At 42.3% G+C, this 17,693-nt stretch overlaps 1 protein-coding gene across 1 annotated transcript in view; it reads right to left on the bottom strand.

The window, feature by feature from the left end:
* Window positions 1-504: 504 nt before the first annotated feature.
* STK32B (serine/threonine kinase 32B) overlaps window positions 505-17,693 on the bottom strand; it is a 257,967-nt gene continuing 240,778 nt past the window's right edge. The window contains exon 12 of the mRNA XM_037898079.2: window positions 505-1,784. Coding sequence (XP_037754007.1) covers window positions 1,646-1,784 — 139 coding nt within the window. The 3' untranslated portion in view covers window positions 505-1,645. The remainder of the gene's footprint in view (window positions 1,785-17,693) is intronic.

The following is a 17,693-nucleotide window of genomic DNA, read 5'->3' as shown; positions in this document are numbered from 1 at the left end:
GTTCATTTAAATTACAGTAGGAATATGGAAGTCTCTAGAAACCACATGAAATGGTATCAGCTGTGCTTCCTCCCAAGAGAAACAAATGTTAAGCAAGAACGAGGTCATTCTAAAAAAAAGTATAAGCAAAAAAGTTTATTTTGGACAATGAAAGCTGCCCTCTACAGGCCCAGAAAAACTCTGCTCCTTGTCTTGATCCTGTTTATTCCAGGCTATGCCACAGCTAAGCAATTAACAAACATCATTTTCAGATGACAGATCTAAAATAATTTTATTTCACTACACTAGACTTGTAAGCTGCTAAGTTATTCATGGGAAAGCTGTATCAGTTTGTGGAGCAGCAAGAATCTAAATTATGAATGTTTTATGCCAAAAAATTATATATAATGTGCAACCAAATCTAAAAATAGACTCAATTATAAAAAACAAAGAGGATTTGCGTAAAAAAATTAAGCTATAATCAATACAATAAAATAGAATGCTTTAAATAAAATGTGCTTCTTATCACTTCCAAAAAGTCTAATTTATTTTTTAAAAAAGTTGAAAATGAACATTTGCTTACAGATGTTGATCTTAAAAAATATTGAAAGAACACAGCAGAACAATTATGCATTTATTAACAAAATGTGGATGTACCAAATTATGAAAATACTATAAATATATGGAGGTGTCCATAATTTTTTTTTTAAAAATTGTTATGTATCAGTGTTACTCCTAAGTAAGTGGATGTATTTTTCCCTACCCAAGACAATTCTTAACCAGAACAGATCACTAGAAATACAGACATTACTTTTTCACAGTTTATAACATCTTTCTCTCTAAATGTTATGTACATGAGCAAATTTCTAACAATTTTAGTTCTTAGATTTTGAGTTCTCACTTGCGCAGCCTATGATCTTTAACCTTCATAATAATACACTATCCATGTGCCTGAGTTCTGCTTCCACTAAAATCAACAACAAACCTCTCATTGACTTTAATGAGACTAGGATCAGGTCGTCTACTATCAAGCAGAATGCAAAAAGTTAAAGAACAGTGTGAATACATACATTCATGCTACGACTCTTTCAACTCATTTCAAGTAGTTAAACGAAAGTATTAGATATTTGGTCTACTGCACACTACATTAATATATTTACATTGTATACATACTTTATGACCTTGATGGCAAATGTTTGGGCTGTGTTTAGCAGTCTCCCGAAATTCCATATTTAAGTAGATTGTTTTAATTAACAGAGATGGCAGAGTATTTCCTTTAACATTTGATAAGGTAAGATTTTAAGGACAAAGCTGGCCCAGACATAGCACTGTATCTTGCAAGTAACCAGAAACCTGCCAACCTTGGAGACTATGTCCAAATGAATTCTTTCAAGTTTTGTTCCAGGATTTTGAAGATGTTACAAAAGGAGGGTCAACACATAAAATCCTTATATTTTGCTGCTGATGGTAATTTTTCTGGTAGTACAGTCTAAAGAGAAACAGTGTCATCTGTGTAAATTGAGCTCCCAATCTGTGAGCTTTGTATCTTTGAACTCAGCAATGGGATTGCACTTTTTGTAGGAGTCAGTTTTCCTGGGGGAAAAGGTGAAATATCAAGCCGTGCACAGAGACGAGTGTTAAACTGTGCAACAAGATGTGTGTCCAACTAGCTGCTGCAGCCTTTTGTGCACCCATGTCCCAGTAGGTTGTTGTTGTGTCCATCCTGAAGTTTTCCATGTGTTTGAAGGGATGCTCTCCTGTCCAAACTAGACGTCGGCCCACTTTGTTCCTGCTGTCTTCTCAGTCTACCAGGGATTAAAAGGATACATATATTAACTGTGGACAAATAATCATATAAGAATAAAAGTACTGTGCCTGTTGGCTTAGGGATATGTACATATTGCCACTGCACACTGGGCCCAGTTTCGCCCCCCAGTTATACCTGTTTGATCTCATTGACTTCCCTAGCTCGCCCACTACTTGCCCAATACCCACTCTACTTTGAGTGAGTGGGAAGGGGAGGAACAAAAAAGGAATGTGCAAGGGGAGGAACCGTGGCACCGCCCACTCCCCTATGTTGACCACAATGACTGGGGAATTACTGTGATGGTATATAATCACCGGCCTTTTTTACCTTGGCCAAACAGTACTTCTCTGTGGCGTGAAGGACTTTTCACAGAGTTGGGAATTGGCAGGTCTGACTCCCTGAGGGGCTGTGGGTAAGTCACTGTGGTCTTCGCCCTCTTCCCGGTGTGTAAAGTGGGGGCGATGATCATACTTACCCAGGCGTGCATGAAGAGTGACATGTTTATCTGTGCAATGCTTTGAATATATACATGACGTGGTACCATTACCCCAGCATTTCCCAGTGCTTTAAAAACTGACCAGAGCTAACTGCAAATCTGATGTGGTCATCTAAGGCAAGTGGCAGCTTTCTAAGACTTATATACACTTTTTGTTCACAACTATTGCACCTACTTGTTGCTGAGACAACACCACTGGTCATACATAATTGTTCCAGACTCTGGTAAATCACTGGGGGAAATAGGAGAGGTTTGCTGGGGAACAGGCACTGAATGACCTGCTGGCAGTTGCCCACCAGGATCATTCTGGGCCTGGCTAGAGGGCCATTCCACATCCAGTCTCAGCGCATGTCCTCTACCCACCGCCACAGGGTGCAATTAACATGCTGGTCCTGAGAATGCAGCACAATAGTGCCACCCAGTGGATGCTGCAGCACAGTGTGTGGAGGACTTCTCGGTTTCATGCGACATTTTTCCAGGTTTCTTTGGCAAATGGTTTCACTCAGAGTGAAAAGAAAATCCTTTAAAAACTGGCTTTTATAGTAAAAAACCATTATAATTTGCAAATTATGCTGACAACACAATGATATACAGGTGGTCCACATTGCAGTTACTTACCACACCTTTTGATGGCTGGTGTCACATGTCTGTTGGTTGGAAGGTGGAGAGCATGAATGAGGAAAAGGTTACTGTGTTTTCTCCCAGCCGGCAGTCCTACCCATCAAGTCCCAATGCACCCTATTGCTCCCCGCCTTCTCCCATTTCCTAGGTGCTTATCTTCTGTTAATTTCAATAGGAACTAAGCACTTTTGAAAATCTTAATTCCCATTGAAATCAATAGGAGTTAAGCACCTATGTGTTTCTGAGTGCCTTCCTCATAAAATCAGTAACAACAGTGAAATCCTTAGCAGACCTCATGGAGTCTGTCACTTCTCCCTTTTTCATGTCAAAACTCTGATTGGGGTTGGTTTTTCTTTTTTCTTTTGATTGGTAGGGATTTGGGATTAACAGGATGTTCATACTGTGAACATCACTTATGGTGAAAAGACTTCCTCCAAGAGGAAGGATTCACAATGTTTCCTAAAGATAGACTCTGGATTCAGGGTTTTCAGACTTTTGAGAGTCTCTGAATAGACTGAGGGGTTGTGTTTCTTTTGACCTTCATGCAGTCTGTGTTGACAGTGAGTTGCAACTGCACACTCACATCAGAGCTTGGCATGGTCTTGCCCTCTGTGGAGTCCTTGATGTTCATAGTTTATAGAGGCCAAGAGCATTGTGATCTAGGCTGACCTCCTACATAGCACAGGCCATAGAAGTTCTCCAAAATAATTCCTAAAGCATAATTTTTTTAGAAAAACATCCAATCTTGATTTTAAAATAGTGATGGATAATCTACCATGACCCTTGGTAAATTGTTCCAGTGCTTAATTACTCTCACCATTAAAAATGTATGCCTTATTTCCAGTCTGAATTTGTGTAGCTTCAAATTTCCAGATACTGGGTTAAGTTATATCTTCCTCTGCTAGATTGAAGTGCCCATTATTAAATATTTGTTCCCCAGGAGGACTCTCATAGACTGTAATTAAATCATACCTTAACTTTCTCTCTGTTAAACTAAATAGATTGAGCACTTTGAGTATTTCACTAGAAGGCAAGTTTTCTAATCTTTTAATCATTCTTATGGCTCTTCTCTAAACCCTCTCTAGTTTATCAACATCCTCTGAATTGTGGACACAGTATTCCAGCAGCGGTCACACCAATGTGAAATAAAGAAATAGAATAACCTCTCTGCTCCTACTCAAGATCCCCTGTTTATGCATCCGAGGATCACGTAAGCTCTTTTGGTCACAGCATTGAGCTGGGAGCTCATATTCAGTGGATTATCCATCACAATCCCAAAATCTTTTTCAGAGTCCTTGCTTCCCAGGATAGAGTCCCCCATCCTGTAGGAATGGCCTACATTCTTTGTTCCTAGATATATGCATTTATCCATATTAAAACATAGTAAATATTGTTTGCTTGCACCCTGTTTACCAAATGATCCAGATTTCTCTGAATCAGGGATATATAATCTAAAGGAAAGATTTCTACAGGGTTTATGATTTACATTTCAGTGGGGAATCTCATGTGACAGACACATTTTGTGATTTACCTTTACAGGCTTAAATATTTGGAATTCACTGACACTGAAGTGGTAGTGACAAATTCAGCAACCCAGGTGGCAAAGTGCAGATGTAAAGTGCAGCTGCCCGCGCCAACTAAACCTGCTGCACCAACAGGGGCTCTCATCCTTTTGCAGGTCAGCCCATGGCCCAACCACCTCCCCACCCTAAGCCTCTGCCAGAGGTACAGATTTCATTTCCAGCAGGACCATCCTTGAGGTTGTATGCAAGCTTAAGCTGGGGGTGAATTTAGCTTTTTATGTGCTACAGCAATCCTTTGTTTACTTCCACGGGAAGCTCGCCCACACCCACAAGGGTGCCCACACTATAATATTAGGGCAATTTTTGAAAAGTCATTGTCAAGACCTACAGTATGTGCATGTCCTGTAAAAATAATGGGCTATATGCACCTCTTTGAAACCCTCCCCCATTATCTTTTGGGCCATCATTTTACCATCGATTGTAGACAATGGCTGTCTGCAGTAGAAGAAAATATCCACACGGGAATACGATTACTTGGACAATAGGCAGGTTGGCTTGATGGCTGGCTGCCACTGTGGAGCATAAGAATTAAGCTTGATACAGAAACACTTGATAAATTCTCTGTCCGCATTTTCCTAGCAGGTTTTTCCCCCCTTAGGAAGTGGCTTTTGCTGTTCTGGGTATTTGTGAAACTGAACAAGCTGGGAGTATTTTTCAGGTCATACCTGAATTTTATTGTTGGCCTTACACCTGCATCACTGCACTTAATTCTCATGTGCCAGCTTTTATAGCTAGCTGCAGTTTGAGGAATAAAAGAGACAGAAACAAAGAGAAACAGGCAAACTCTGCTGCTGAAGTTGATACCAATTTGCCTCACTAAATCAAAATTTTGGGGAGTTATCTCCCCTGCTGAAAACAAACTGATCAACTGGGTGATAGGAGTGTAAAAATCCTTGTCATTTCTTGGGTTTTTATTATTATTTAGATCTTACAGCAAAACAAAAGATGATCCTCTTGTTAGATAAACACACTTGCTAATGCTGCATTTCCATACACAACGAGGAAAATATTTACTTCCAGATGGAGGGAGTTTTAATTTAGAGGAAAAACAACAAGAATGAACAGCAGCAAGAATGAACAGTCTACATAAGAGAACAGTGTCTCCTCTGTAATAGATACAGTATGGCAACTCTATGAGCAAAATGGCTGCTATCCCTGTGCCAGATTCATAGAAATTTAAAGGCACAGATAACAAAGGCATTCCCGTGTCATAGCTAAATATATCAGAACTGATGTAATAATAATTTTACATTAAATTGAGTTATCAGTGTGATGCTGGCACATCACATCACTTCACTTGTGTATTAGTACAGATCAAAATAATTGTTAAATGGATAAGAGTGTATTTGGTGTTTAAACGTCATGAAAACTAATGGGATGTTACATAGATTGTTTTCACTTCTCTGTATCCTGTTATAATGTAATAGCAAACATTTACATTGTAAAGACCCCTGTAACTAAATAACCCATCAGACAAGAAAGAGGCCTTGTGAAATGCAAACGAAGAACTTTAACAGAAAAGCGGTAATTTGAAAGCAAGTGTCCATTGTGTGTGGTGATTAAGGCTGTGAGTCTGTCATGGAGATCGGGAAGTCACGGATACCGTGACTTTCCAGGACCTCCGTGACGTCTGCGTGGACAGCGGCTGGGGTGCACCACAGGGCCAGCTGGTGCGGTGGCCCTGAGCAGCTGGCCCCTGGGCTGCCAGATCAGCGGCTGGTGCCGCTGGCCCCAGAGGCTGCCCAAGCAGCGGCGGTCCCAGAGCAGTGGCAGTCCCAGGGGCCCGGAGCTGGGGCCAGTTGGCCCCCAGGACCCCCCCAAAGCAGCAGTGTCCTGAGGCCACCCAGAACGGGGGCACTCTGGGGCCCTGGAGCTGCTGAGTTTTAGTCAGGGTATTTATAGTAAAAGTCATGGACAGGTCACAGGCTGTGAATTTGTATTTATTGCTCGTTACCCGTCCATGACTTTTACTAAAAATCCCAGTGATTAAATCTTAGCCTTAGTGAAGATCGGAGGTCAACGACTCAAAATGCATTCCTCACTCGCCATCAAAGGAAAAGCTCACCCGGGTAGTGACACTGTCAGCTTGTTTTCTCTGAGAAGCAGCTATAAGAATGGATTAAAGAAAAGATCCTTCATCTCTGGACGGTTTGGATTGTAACAGGGCAGAATAACTGAATGAGAAGATGGCGATCCCCAGAGTTATTCTGGGTAGCCCTCAGAGACTTTTGGGAAACTGGCAGTCTATTATATCACTGCTACCATTTGGAAGTATAGACTGTGACTCACCTGTACATACTTTTTACTGCTTTAACATCTCAATAACTCATTTCCTTTTCTTAGCTAATAAATCTTTAGTTTACAATAGAATTGGCTGCCAGCATTGTCTTTGGTGTAAGATCTAGAGTACCAATTGATCTGGGGTAAGTGATTAGTCTCTTGGGACTGGGAGCAAGCTGATGTGATGTGATCTTTGGTGTAAGTGACCATTTATCACTAAGTCCAGTTTGTCTGGATGGCAAGATAGACTGGAACATTTTAGGGGACTGTGTGACTCCATAGTAAGACTGGTACAGTGATCCAGGAGTTCACATTTGGTACTGGCTTGGGAAAATCTAATTATTGAACACACCACCAGTTTGGGGTGTCTACCCTATTTTCTGACAGTCTATCCTAAGGTAGGCTCTCACAGTTGTGAGCCACTCCAGAAATTGGGATAATCAGAATTTTCCCTTGCCTGTGGTGCTGAAGTTATCTTTTGTACATCTCCCACAACACACAAACACTTCCCACTGTACATTAGGACCCAAGAGGCAGGCTCTTGTGGCCAGCTCCCCTGTCAGCAAATGGCTTCAAGATGTTTTCATGCAAAAAAATTTAACACACAATCTCTGAACCAAGCTTGAATTTTCTGAGGATTTTCAAGTAAATGGGAAGGCACCCACCCTAATGGGGCAGATTTATGGAGGAGGTACAGTCTTTCTGGCATATGGTGGTTATGTAAGTGTTGAGGCATCTGCTTTTGGGTGGAAGTATGTACTGTTGGTTGTCTTAACTATTAATTTTTAGCTTTCTAGACTTTGTTAAGGTTGATTTTTAGATAATGCATCTGAACTACGCCACAGTGCAATATTTGTGTGTATATGAACAGAGAGCTGTGTAGTGCTATCCATCTTTCTTGGGGTTTTACAGCGCTGCCCATCATTGTAGTATCTGAGTGCCTTCCACGTATAATCAATAGCATTAGCAAAGTCTCTAGTGGACTTCCAGCAGTCTCTGGCACTTCCCCCTTTATGGGACCAAATCTCTACTCCTATTCTTCTTTGCTTGGTTATTTTAGGCCCCAATCCTGCAAGGTGCTCATTGAGGGTAGATAGCTGAGCCAGCATAGGGACTCAGTGAAGTCAGAATTCCATGTGAACACAGGATCTACCAGTGTCATTGCAGGATCAGGGTCTTAGATTCTAAGCTCTTTGGAGCAGAAACTGTATCCTCCTATGTGTGTGTGAACAGCATCCATTACAATAGGGCCCTGACCCTAATAAGGTCCTCTGGGCACTACTGTAATAAAAACAACAAGAATCATAATATACCACAATAACCTATATGCTACATCACTTCCCAACATTGTTTTTGCTTACTAACATGTGTGTTTTGGTAGCTCACTAGCTTACCAGGTAATCACATACGTCTGTTTAATTTAATTCAATACAATTGATAGATCTGTTTTACCTATAGCTTAACATTACGGATAAAATTCTGGTGGAAATGGCCCTGCAAACTTAAATACCTTCTTGCACTGTTGGCACTCCGATGACTTTTACTCCTACTCATTCTTAAAATCCTCAGGGAAACATGCCTACACCATAGATAATTGATTCAGGTTGATGGTTCCTGTTGAGTAATTATGTTCAGTAAATGTCTGTGAATATAATTTGCCATCAACTGACACTTTACAATCAAGTATAATGGGTTCAGGTGCACATAAAGACTAACTAACATGTGAAATACTGGTATGTGGAATTCAAGGGACAAATTAGACCAGATGCTGTGATACTGTGACCTACAGTGCCTTGAAATCTCAGGCTTACCATGGGAATAGACAAAGCAAAATAAGACTCAAGAGAAGGAATAAATAAATGAAAACAGCAACTGATGTGCCACCATTTTAAAAAAAATGAAACATAAATGCCAAATTAGCATTAAGGTTCAACCCAGATTAAGAAAATAGGTCATGCTTAAAAATATGTTCCCAGATGACTATGACCAGATATGCTAGTCTACACTAGTGTTTAAAAATGTATTAGTTAAAACATGATTTATTTTTCCTAGTCTAGGGATGGCCTTTGTAACAAGTATACAAGCCAAGTAGAGGCTGCTCCTAAAACCTCCCATAGATCTACAGGGTAATAAGTCTTTGTGGAGCTTAAACAGGGACAATGGTTTAGTCTATCAAAGCCATGCTCTCCGTTCCTGTTCATACATTGCTCCAGGCTCTTGCTTACGTATGGGTATTATTCTCAGAAGCAGACAACCTGCCAAAAGGTATTCCAAGCAAAGACACATTTCCCAGCCTGCCTTGAATGACCACTATGGTAGGGTGAGGTTGGGAGCAAGAGCCTTCTCCTTTTGAAAGGCAGTCAGCAGACTACCCACAGCAGGTGCTTTGACCTGCCCACTACCAAGACCACATCCAAAGGAAATTATGGGGGAGTAGGACAGTGCTTTGCCTGCAACCACATGTGGAGCTGTTTGCAATAATTATCCTCCCAGCCATTCAGGGATGCTCCATCTCCACCTTAATCCTGGAGCTCTGAGTTTGGGGCCTTAAAAAAAAAAAAAACTATGAAAGACAGGCTCATTAAGAAGCTGTACCATGTTTCCCCCAGACTTCTCCCTCATCTCAGTGACCTTGTAATATGTCACTGGCCAAAGGACCTAAAAGAGATAATGAGTCATCAGGTCCTTTGTGATGCTGGATGGATATAAAGACATGACTTCTTGAGGTTGCACTGTTGATATATGCAATGCCGCAGCTCACTGTCAACATGTAGTGATGTAAAGCCATGAGACAGTATGACACAACCCCACAACAGCAATCCATCATTGCTTTGTGACTCTCCTACCCTCTCTTCCCTCCCCCCACTTCCTGGCTCCTGAAAGGAAGGGCATGGTATTGTTTTCTGGTGGCTTTAGAGGCAGGGGAGAAACTCAGCAGTTTTTGCTTATTAGTACCCAATTGCCTAATGCTGTGTATCTGTGCTGCTGCAGGTATGCCAGACAGGCGCTGTAATCAAAACTGTGGACCCACGAGAGCGGATATCACAAGAAAAGAGACGTCCGGAATTATGGTGTGTGGAAGTCTAAACTGACTACATGTGATCATAAATGTGGGAATATAAACTCTGCCTGACAGACAACAAACATGTAGGGGCTGGATGGCTTAGATGATATCACTCCTTCTTCCTGTCTAGCAGCAACAGACTGCCAGGGAATCAGAAACAGCTATTAGCTGCAGCCTGAAAGTGGCTGTAAACATTGTTTTACAGGCTCTCCGGTGTCATATTTATCTTCCTGCCCTCCTAGAAACACCTGACACCGGACAGGAGTGCGCATTACAAACAAGAGACAAAACAGCTGCTACAACTCTTAAACAGTAACCAGCCTCCACCAATCAGAAACCTCCAATCGACAGAGGAGCCCTGGGCTCCTCACCACCTGTAGGAAGCAGAACACGCCCTTTCCTGCTCCCCACCTCCCCACTTGGAACCAACTCCTTCCTGTGTGATCTTGGGCAGGTCACTTAATCTGCCATCTGTAAAATAGGGATAATACTAGCCTCTCTCATGGAGGTGCTGAGAGGATAAAATCCATTAATGACTGTGATCCACTCAGATCCTGTGGGGATGAGTGCCAGGTAAGTATCTAGAGACATAGAAGTTGTTGGAACAATTGTCCATTGAAATCTTCTATTTATCTACCAACCAAGCCAAGCACAGACAGCAGCTGGGCACGTTTCCACATTGCTCTATCAATATGCCTCAGCTCTGGCTTGGAGGAACCCCCTGTAGTTCAGTCTCTGCAGCCCATGTCAACTCTGCTGAATGCTAATAAGGACACAAATAAGCATGGTTGTTCATGATTATTTGAGACACATGTCCACTAGGAAATGGAAATTATTAACCCTTTCCCCAGAGGCTGAGTAGTCAAGAGATTACCCCAGTTTGGTATATCCACTACCATCTAGCTACATCATTTTAATAGGGTACTGATTAGTTTGCACGGGGTTTGCTTTTGTTCTTTTCATGGGTTCAGTTTTTTATAAGTGGGGGGTTATTATGAGAAATGTAGGTCAAAGGAGTGGGCTTGCATTTTGGTCTGCTGTTGCAGAGGCTCATGGCCATTCTTATCTCTTCTGGGATTATGTTCCAGACTCATAGGCCAAGTGCTGAGAAAGCTTCATCTCCTGCATACACAAGGTTCACACTTGAGGTTGATAATTCTGTTTTTCCAGTGGAAGGTAGCCATCACAGGAAGTTGTGATCATGTGGTATGAGGTAGCTCCCCAGGTAACTGTGGTCAGGCCCATGGAGGGTCTGAAGATGATGATCCAATTCTTCAGCTAAAGCGAATGTTCCATGGAGAGCCAGTAAGACAGCATGACAGTGGGGTGATAGGCTTTCAGTGGCCTGTGTCACTGAGCTGATTGGCTCGTTTGTTCTTAACCAATTGTAGATTTTACGGTAGGCAGTTCCGTACCTTGGTGTAGATAACTGAGGCCAGGCATGCACGTATCATTGTGACTAAGTCTGAATCTGACAGGAGATGGCAAAGCCTTATGCTGCAGACAAGAAAAAGCCCTTTTTTCATGGTCATGGCTATCTGGGTAGATGCCCAGATGCATGGTTAAGGGTGCCGTATAGGAAGCTAAATAGAATAGAAAGCAGTGAGGAGTATTGGGCCCTCGATGATTGGAACCACGCTTGAATTGAAACGTGAAATTCACCCACTCGCAGATTTGGATTTGGATATAAACTCCATGGCTCAAGCCATTTTATGTAAAGAATGAGTAAGGGGAGCCATTGAATTCCTAAGCAGCAAAGATCCAGTTTTCACACCAATGTTCCCATTAATTTAAATAAAAGGGAGAAGACGAATCCAGAAAAATCTCTGCTATGCAAACAGAAAGACCTTTCAATAGAAAGTTTTTCTAGATTTTCCATCAGCAGCTAATCCTTTGGGACCAAGTGCTTTGTGAATCATATATATTTGTAAACAGGTCTGTTTTAATAAGTGTGTAGACTGATGAAGGGGATAAGGACACCATGCTGGAATTTCCTAGGTTTTAACTAACATTTATAATTGGAAATGACACTAAGGATAGAATATTTAGAGGTTTTTTTTAATGCTAATGAAAATTTACATTACTCAGTCTTATTAACTATAGTGCCATGACCACATGCCTGTAACATGCAGGAATCAGATTTGACCCTCAGATGCCTAAATGGCTCCCAATGATTTCAATATGACTTGCTTCATATATAATTGACAGGGGAATTTTGCCATAAATTTGCATTCCTTTTCCTACGTGTACAGATCTCTCAGCTTGTTCCACTTCCAAGCTACTAGTCCAATATCCAGCTGTGGCATTTATTCCTCTCTTCAGACACCAGAGTTGGGTGCGTTCAGTGCAGCCAATACATGAGGCTAACATCACCCTTAAATTTGTGCAGTAAGGGGCAAGTCTGCAATTTTCTTCTTTTCCTCCTGTCATTCTCTAAACAGCTCTCCTACTTGGACACCGTTGGCCTGGTCCTGCAAGGTGCTGAATGCCTCCTGGGAAGGGCTAAGGGCCCTCACCTCCCAAGAAAACAGGAGTAGAGGAGTCTCAGCCGTTTTCATAGATCTTTAGATCATTTTGATCATCTAGTCTGATCTCCTGCATAACACAGGCCTAAGACTCACCCAATAATTTCTGCATCAGGATCTGATCTTTGTAGGATAAGATTTACTTTACTTGTCCTCTGTAATCCCAGTCCTTTTCTCCATTGCGATTTAAACACAGGGTTCTTGTGCATACTCCTAAGGATTTTAGTTTGATTGGAGTTGAATTATTTTATCATTTAGCGTGTGCATAGTCGTCTAGCCACGTGATGGCATCTTCAGTGGCATGATTCAGTTCTTCTTGGCCCCACCACTGACCCTAGTCAGTAGGCATTCCTTGACAATGTATGTCATTGTCTGTGTTGGGCTGCAGCTGCACAAAGGGCTGTCACAAAGGCCCCAGCAATACTGGTTGGCTGCACAAAGACCTTGCCCGGTCCGGAACCTGTTCAACAGGGATCATTGGCGACGGGGCAGGTCAAAACCAGGCGGGCAAATTGTGGGGTCTGCGACGAGGGACTGGTTGGGGATTATAACTGATATCCATTCCTCTCGCCAGAGTGTTTCCAGCCTAACATCCTGGCGTGGCAAATAATAATGGGCGATGTGATGGCAAACATGCAGCTGGTTGTTTAAAAAGGTCATTGTGCAGCAGCAGGCTTGAGTTGGTGCATACTTTCTCCAGTAACTTACCAGTGGCAACCTTCTTGTCCGATATGAGGAGGAGCAATATTGCTCAAAACTGGAAGCCATAGGAGCGGAGTTGGACGCAGGGTGCCAGAGATGATGCGCTTGGCGACATGTAACTGTGTATCCACCAGTTTGGTGTGTGACGATCGACTCCAAATACCACAGAATATGAGGTAGCAAATGCCACTGAATATGAGGTGGCAAAAGCTGACATCCGCGAAGTTGGAGCACGAGCACCCATGATGAACTTGCCAGTTTTCTAAGAATATTGTTGCACGTCTTAACTTTAGCTGCTGTCTTCTTCAGGTGGGCATGGTAACTCAGTGTGAAGTCTAAGGTCAGACCAAGACAGACTGGTTCTACTTCATGCTTCACCATTCAGATAAACATTCAGTTCTCGGGTTGCACTGGCATGGTGAAGATGGAACAAACTGGAGACAGTTTTTATGATGCTTGGCTGGAGGCGCCAAGTCTTACAGTAGTCAGCTAACTTTATCATGTCCCGTTTAAGGTGGCATCAAGCTCATGAAACATCTGGTCCTCAGTATTGCAACAGATGTCGTCCGTGTAAATGAACTTTTGTGACTCCGTTGTTGACAGGCCATTGATGTAAAGGTTGAACAGGGTTGGAGAAAGCACGGAGCCCTAGGGTAACCCATTGCTCTGTCGTCTCCAAGCACTCGTCTTCTCCCCCATATGGACTCTGAACTGCCTATCGTGGAGGAACAGTTCAGTGACACCTGTGACCCAAGGTAGCAGGAGCCATACCACCTTCATGAGCAGGCCAGTGTACCATACCTTATTGTACACCGCTATTAAATGGATGAAAACAGTGCCTGTTTTCAAGTAGAGTTGAGTACTCATAATGATTCATTATGTACCTGGTTGGATTTTCTTTTCTTAATAGGGGTTTCATGTCTCTGTAATGTCTATCTAGGTATTTATATCACTCATCACCATAATAGCTGAAAGCTTGTCTTTTTTTCTTCTTTCTTTCTTTTTGCCACTCAAAGTATGCTCTGCTGACCTTGCTTCATCTTAAATCTCTCTCTCCCCCAGTATTTCAGGTCACTGTGCTACTTCTCACTAATCTCTTCCTTGTTCCTTTTGCAATGGACATGCCTGCCTTTCTTCATCAGCAATCTTACCTAATTAAAAAGATGCCTTGCTAAGTATTATTGAGTCTGGCTGGCTTCTCAGGACTAGTAACTGCTCCTTAGCACTGAACTTCTCCATTTCTGTGCAGTCATTTGTGTTCACCATTAATGATTTAGAAGTACCAATCCAGACTCGATTCTTTCCCCCTTAATTGAGTTGCTGCATGGTCAGGGACTGGCGTTTCATTTGAAGACAATTTCCACTTCAAGACAGCAACTCATCAAATAATGCCAGGAGCTACATAATAGTAATTAGAGCCATACCCTATGCTTTTTAATATTAGTTCTACATTACACAGCATCTATGTAAGGCTTTCAGCATTAAGCTAGAGGCCCTGGCACCAGAAAGTTTATGAAAGCAATGAGGCCAGAGAATGCAGGGGTGGTGGAACAATTTGTATAGTGGGGGTGCTGAGAGCCATTGAACCAAACTGTAAACCCTGTATATAATGAAAACAACTTCAAGCCAGGGGGCACGGCAGCACCCCCAGTTCCAGCACTTATGAGGGAATGCACTGTTTTTCCACATTCTATGCTAGAGAGCTGAGGCAATGCAGCTACCTTCACTTGGGGTGAATCTCTCATGGGGCCCAAATGTACACCTATTATGCCAGATGCAGTGGTCTGCCTCATCACCCTATTAAGCCTCAGGACACCTCTGTGAGGAAGGCAAAGTCGCATTAAGCATGCATGGAAATTGAGGTTAGAGAGTTGAGTGAGTTGCCCAAGGTCAAAGCGCCTGATCTAAAGGCCACTGAAGTCAGTGGCCGAGAAGATCTTTCTTTGGATCAAGAGTCCATGGAGGATAAGAACTGGGTGTTCTTGCTTCCCAAGCCACTAGCCCAGACTTCTGCTTCCATTGTGTTTTTCTTGTATTTTTGGCTATTTTGGTTCCTTCTCATTTGTTAATAGAAGCAGCCAGATGTGAAGATTTCTCTAGCGATGATAATATTGGAAGAATAGCAGGAATAATTTGTGTTCAGCCCATTTAATAAAATCATGAACCACCAACATGATTTTGTCTTTACAATTTTTTTTTAAAGGAATTGAAAATATAGCTTTCAGCTATGCTTTCGCATTAGGGGATTCCTTTTATTAAGGCTCTACTAAACAAAATCAGCTTCTTAAGAAACTGTTGGCAAAGCTGTTAGAATACAAATTCAGATACTTCTGCAAATGTTTGGGGGAAAGCTATCGCTGGCTTTTTATAGAAATAATAAAAATCCTAACAGTAGAAATAGAATTATGGACTTAAAAACCTTGTCAACAGAAAGGATCAAAACATCACTATGAAATCTATGTTTCAGACAGTGGGTCTTAGCTAGAGAAAACAAAGGGGTAATAAAGCATGATACTGATATTGTTTATAGAGTCTCTCTTTTTTAACTGAGACATGTTAGTATAGCTCTTAAAGAACAAAGGGAAACATTTACTCTTGTTATCAGCTTTAGACTACATCTACACAAATCCCACTTGCCCATTTTATTTGGGTTTGTGTTAGACACATACACATATATAATTGCTCTGCAAAGTGCTAGTATTGGAGAAGGTAACCAGTGTGAAAATTTCAGAGTAACAGCCGTGTTAGTCTGTATTCGCAAAAAGAAAAGGAGTACTTGTGGCACCTTAGAGACTAACCAATTTATTTGAGCATAAGCTTTCGTGAGCTACAGCTCACTTCATCGGATGCATACTGTGCATACTTCTACACTTTCCACAGTATGCATCCGATGAAGTGAGCTGTAGCTCACGAAAGCTTATGCTCAAATAAATTGGTTAGGCTCTAAGGTGCCACAAGTACTCCTTTTCTTTTAGTGTGAAAATGTCTCTGTCATGAGATTCTCTCTCACTGAAGGTTGTGCCTTCTCCAGGCTGCTCTGGTGATTAGCTCTCTTCCAGGTTTGATGCCTCCCTTGTGGTCTCTCCACCTGATGTCCTCTCTCTCACTCTAGGTGTCCCCTGTTTTGCTCCAGGAGCTATAGATTCCTCTTTGTGACTCAGCCCTCCAGCCAAGTCACTGTGTGGTTTCCCCTTCTGGGGTATGCCCTTCCCTCAGGGCCAGGCTCCTACTCTTTTCCTGGGTTCCCTCCTTCACTCTCTAATACACAGAGAGGGGCTGAAGACATCCTCACTACAGCCCTTTCTGTTGCCAGCTTCCTGGCTTTATCCCAGCCCATACCTGCTCAAGTGAGTTTCACCCTCCAATCTGGGGCTGCTCCTCCAGTCTACTCCCCTCATGTGAGGCCTATCACACTAATTGGCTCTTTCTGAGCTTCCTTTCAGGGTTGATGTGGGGTAAACCCCCCATCACAGTCCCGTAAAATTAGTTCCATAATTTGTAGCTCATGTTCAGCTGAAATAGGCATGCTAATAAAAATAAAGTCTTTTATCCAGTGACAGTTCTGCCACTGGTCTATATGGAGCACTGGCCCATTCAAAAAATAGTAAAGTGTATTAAACTCCATCCCAACTGCACGTGACAGTCAGAGCTCTCAAGAGTTCCCAAATTAAACTGAACTGATGCAGTAATGGGCCAAGGTTGCCTTGGTTTTTGGTGCCCAACTTGAGATAACAAACAGGGGCCTGATATTTTAGAAAGAGTTGAGCACCTTCCCCCTAAAAGTAGGCCCCTTTAAGAAGTCTTAAGTGGGACATAATTAAAAAATGGAGCCCTACAAAATCACTCGTTGCTTTTGAAAACCTTGGTTATGTTGCACAGGGAGGGAGGATTTGGGGAGCCTGTGGAGAAAGTGTGCACCACCTGTGCATAGCTATGTAGGGACTCCCAAAGTGCTTTTGTGTGTGTGTGTGTTAGGGGGGAGAAAGGGGGGAGGGTTGGGACATGGGTGTCCCAAGGAAGGAATGGGAGTGAGGCTGACAGATTGGCTGCTGTGCAGATCCATGCATATTGCTCACTGTATAATAAGGCAGGGGTGCCACAGGAGCTATCTGTTGCCTCAGGAGCGGCTCCATGGCCATTTTGCAGCTTGGGAAGGAGGATTTGTTTTTTCCTTGTATTCAGGGAATGATCATGTTATTTTACACTCTGGAAAAGTAGGGTTTTTTCTATTTCTCATGATACTTGGCACTTATATGGAAGTGTCCATACTCTGTACGCTGTATCAATGTCTGCATGCTGATTACAGCTAGGTACATTCAGTCTTCCTCAAAAGGCTGCTTTCAGTCATGCATTTTACTGCTTTTGCTCACTACAATGTTTTAAATCTGGGTGCCTATAGTTAGGCTCCCACGTCATTATTTTAGTACCTAAATAAGTGGGCTGATTTTCAAAAGTGCTGCTTCCCATTTATATCAGTGGGCGCTACTGAGTGAACAGCAATTTTGAAGATTTGGCCACTTATTTAGGTGCCTAAGTAGGTATGTAGATGCCAAACCTTAGGCACCTATTTCTGAAAATCTTGGCCATAATGCACTTGTTTATTTGCTGAGTCCTGTGCAGTTAAACCAAACGTGCA

Source organism: Chelonia mydas, chromosome 4 (genome assembly GCF_015237465.2).
Source record: "Chelonia mydas isolate rCheMyd1 chromosome 4, rCheMyd1.pri.v2, whole genome shotgun sequence".
NCBI classification, from domain to species: Eukaryota; Metazoa; Chordata; order Testudines; family Cheloniidae; genus Chelonia; species Chelonia mydas.
This window is presented reverse-complemented; position numbering and strand designations above follow the sequence as displayed.